At 35.3% G+C, this 4,185-nt stretch overlaps 2 protein-coding genes across 2 annotated transcripts; both read left to right on the top strand.

Annotated features, from left to right (window-relative positions):
• Nucleotides 1–268: 268 nt before the first annotated feature.
• On the top strand, nt 269–3,762 carry LOC121123173 (uncharacterized). Its single transcript, XM_040718297.2, has 2 exons — nt 269–481; nt 2,032–3,762. Exon 2 carries the CDS (start codon nt 2,067–2,069, stop codon nt 3,174–3,176), a length of 1,110 nt encoding a protein of 369 aa, XP_040574231.1. The 5' UTR covers nt 269–481; nt 2,032–2,066; the 3' UTR covers nt 3,177–3,762.
• Nucleotides 1,402–1,827, top strand: LOC121123174 (transcription factor atf-2-like). Its single transcript, XM_040718298.2, has one exon. It carries the CDS (start codon nt 1,402–1,404, stop codon nt 1,825–1,827), a length of 426 nt encoding a protein of 141 aa, XP_040574232.2.
• Nucleotides 3,763–4,185: the final 423 nt, after the last annotated feature.

The raw sequence follows: 4,185 nt of genomic DNA on the forward strand, positions 1-4,185 counted from the left end.
CTGACCCTTTACCTTTTTTTCTTTTATGGATTTTTGACTACAATTTTATTGCACTAACTTTATAATAAATAAATATTTGTTGCGTGTGTAAATTGAGAACCAAGTAAGCAGAACTGGCTTCCAAACAGGTAAAAAAAAAGAGAAGAAGAAGTAAAGAGCGCGTACTTTATTCCCTCAAAAAGGGTCAATCCTCGTACGCCGGTCATACCCTACGTGCACTTTTTTTCCTTGCTTACACATACTATGTGATCTAACTCTTATATGAGTTATTCTTACGCCAAATCTTGCAGAGTCTGGATAAAGAGAGAGAGAGAGGAGGAAGGACATCTTCCCTTTTGCAACCCTTTTTTGGTTCACTTAGTATTTTATCAGCGTTCAGAGTGTTTGAATTGTTATTGATTGCTGTTTACGAAGGCCGCCAAGGAGTGAACAATCATAGTAGTGATACCACACACCAACTTTTAATAGAAGGATTGAGGGGGTAAGTTAGTTCTATCTATCCATATACTGGAATTAAATTACATTTTTTTTTTTGGGGGGCTTTGGTTTTGAATAAATAATGTATTTGTACTAATTCGAATTGACCATTAAAAAAAAACCAGAAAAGTTCATTAATAGTAATTATTATGCTATGGATTAGTAACTGATTTTTTTTGTTTTGTTTTTTTGTTAAACACGCAAGCATTGTCGGTCTTGTTTTCTCCAATCATACAACAAACCTTAAAAATAAGAACAACAAAAACCCTATCTATTATTATGATATTTAACATGACACCAAATAGTTTCACAATTTTACCTTCGATTTATGTACAAAATGCATAATTTATAACATAGTCAATCCAAATTCCCCCGTGGTCATGTATTAAGTATTCATTATCATATCTCTATAAGACTTGTTTTACCAACATATATGATTCGTAAGAAAGCCTATTCTATATATATATATATAGTTAGTTAGACGCGTTGAACTTTTCCTTTGCCTCTGGTGTTTGGATTCATTTGTCTATTAACTTTGACAGTCAATGTTGCTTCTTTCTATTTGTTGGGAATGACAAGAGCGGGAATCCTCTCCGAGTTGGTGTAGAATTATGAGGACTCATCACCGGGAATGATTCTCGTCCTTGTTGTTCCTATGTTATTTTGTATACAAAACCACGAAGGAAGGAGGAGGCCGGGAACTAAGAGTGAGGGTTCTAAAAATATTTATGAAATTTTTAAGGCGGTAGTATTGTTATACATATATTTTCAAGTATATGGTAGTGTATGGACCACAATTGGGGAAGGAGGTATTGGGGGGGGGGGTTAATTTACGTTGGCTTTCCTCTTTTTTTCCCCTTCAGGGCTTTTACGTTATTTTTATTTTTTGTATATTTTGACTTTACACGTTCAGTCATAATGAAAATGACGTTTCATAAAGACATTGCTCATTTTAATGAGGCGATTGACTTCTCAAACCCATTTCCCAATGACTGCATATCACATCATAAAGTATCTTTTGAAATTCCATACCTGATGAAGCCCAGTACTTTATCCATGGAGCCTCAAAGAAAATGTGAGAGTATGGACTCTCTTTCTGGAACATCCTCTATTTATCAAGAGAAACGAAGGAAAAACAATGAATCTGCAAAACGATGTCGAGACTCTCGGAGAGCCAAAGAGGAGGAAACGGCACTAAGAGCTGCATTTTTAGAACAAGAAAATGTGTTCCTCAAATGGGAGTTGGCAGCTCTAAAGACGGAGACAGAGAAATTGAGGATTATTCTATTAAGTTTCAATCATAATCCTTCTCCAACTATGAGACTTGACTTATTTTTAGACCGGGCCTAGTGCCTTTAGGTTCTGTTATATAAAAAGAGTGTTATGCTAAATAATATATAAAACTGAGTTTTGTGTATGAAAGAGATATTTTAATATTGTTTTTTGTTCGCTCTTAATAAAGCACAATTGTGTGTGTGTGTGTATCCCTGTATTTTCTCTCTGTTGTCGATTGCTAATATTTTTTTTTTTCTTCATTGAATTTTTTCTTTACAGGTGGATAATTAATTTTTCACACAGCAAACGACAGGATGAGCGAAAGGACCTCAACTCTGCTCGAAGTTGTAAATAGAGTAAGGGAGATGAATGAAAGCAGTGCCCGATTGCAAGGATCTCCAACTTGTTCTCCACAATCGACATCATCACATCATCTTGGATTTCCATCTTCAGCATTTGTTCCAAGAATCAAAAGAGACAATAGCAGCAGCGAAATTAACTTTGTATCTCCAACACTTCCTCCACCTTCATCCAGTTCAGCGAACAATGGTGGTGGTGGTGGTGGTGAGGATATGGTCTCCGATGACGAACAACAGCCACTGGATTTCTCTTCCAAAAAAATAAAACGGGAAAGAGTGGGATGTAGTCCAGAGTACGGATTATTAGGAAGTGATGGACATTCGGACAATTCCTCCAATGCCAGTGGTTCCTCACCTCATGTGAGTCCTAAACACCATTCTGCAACTCCTTCCAATTTGGGATCCCTCACTCCAACATTGCTTCCGCTACCTACTCACTCCTCGACTCCCAATTCTACTGCTGCCACATTAAATTTACTCTCGGTTCTACAACAGCAGCAGCAACAACAACAACAGATGCCAACCAATACTCCTCCCTACAACCCTTTGCTTTTGGCAGCGGCTGCAGCAGGGAACTTCTCGCAGTCCGTTGTGTCACAGCCACCTCCGGTATCAAATATCCAAGCCAATTTAGCCGAGTTGTCCAAAGTGAGCAATGAGTCGCAGGAAAGCTATCAAAAGTTCAGGGAAAGTATGTTACAGAAAATTGAAATGACACGACCCAAGGGCAGGCGTAGTAGTAGCGGTAACAATGGGTTTTCGCCATGTAATAACAACAATAGCAGTAACAATAACCCGCTCGAAACATCTCCACATAATCATAATCACGGAGGTCTTAAGGATGATGCTTATTGGGAGAGACGGAAGAAGAATAATGAAGCTGCCAAACGATCACGGGATGCACGAAGAAATAAAGAAAATGAAGTCGCAGTGAGAGCTCAATTTCTGGAACAGGAAAATATTCAATTAAAAATCGAATTAGCACAATTAAGATCTGAGATACTCAACCTTCGTGATGAAGTTTATAAAAACAATGGAGCACTTGAGAGCTTGCAATCTTCGTAAAAATAGAATCAATTCGCAACTTCCTCTTCTTTCAACGGCCCTCATTCTCTCTTATCTCTTAAAAACCTAACTACCCCCTTTTATTATTTCTTATTATATACCTTTCGCCTAAAATGTACAAATATATTTTTTTTTACAATTATTTTTTAAATAATAAGCAGAAAGTGTTAATATTAATATTTTCATATTACTATTATTGTTAAACCATGAGCTATATTTAAATTGATGCTCAAAAACTAAACTTGGCAATTTTTTTTATGTCTAAAAATATTTATTTAAATACAAGAGATTTTGTGAGCTTTTAAATGTTCCGTTTGTAATTTCTTCTCCCTTATTTCTTTATATACATATATGTATACTGTAATATGTATACACATCTATTTTTGCATTTATGAGCTTATAAAAGTAATATATTGTACCTATATATTAAACCATTTAAATTGTGGATAGACATATCTGTCAAAGAGTAAGTGATATTTTTAGATATATATTTTTTTGTAATATTCTGCAATCGGCACTAGACTGAAACTTAAAATATTTTTTATATAAACAACATCAAAATATATACATATATATACCTCTAAAACATTCGTGTACATCAATTTATTTTAAAGGTTCATCCCTGTACTGCTTCTCTTAATTAAAGCGTTATGTCCTTGAAGGTCAGTGACCGTAAATCCGTCAGACACATGTTCTTCTAACTTTCAACCCAACTGTATTTCAATCATAGATTTGTAAAAAATATGGCCCTAGACGAGCGCTAGAATTTTTGTAGTTGGAACCTGAACAATGTTTTTTATTTTCATAAGCTGTTATCATAGGTTGTAAATCCTAATCATTCGTTTACTGGGCAAGTTTTGTTGCTGGTGTTGAACAATTTTTTTTTTTTTTTTGAAGCTCCTACCCCTATTATTTAATTCTTGAGAAAAGAATAAATCGGGATAAAGGGGAACTTTATTGAGTGTGCTTATGAATGAGAGACAGTAAGGCTAAAGATTTGTTGGAGCTA

This window comes from Lepeophtheirus salmonis, chromosome 8 (assembly GCF_016086655.4).
Source record: "Lepeophtheirus salmonis chromosome 8, UVic_Lsal_1.4, whole genome shotgun sequence".
NCBI lineage: Eukaryota > Metazoa > Arthropoda > Copepoda > Siphonostomatoida > Caligidae > Lepeophtheirus > Lepeophtheirus salmonis.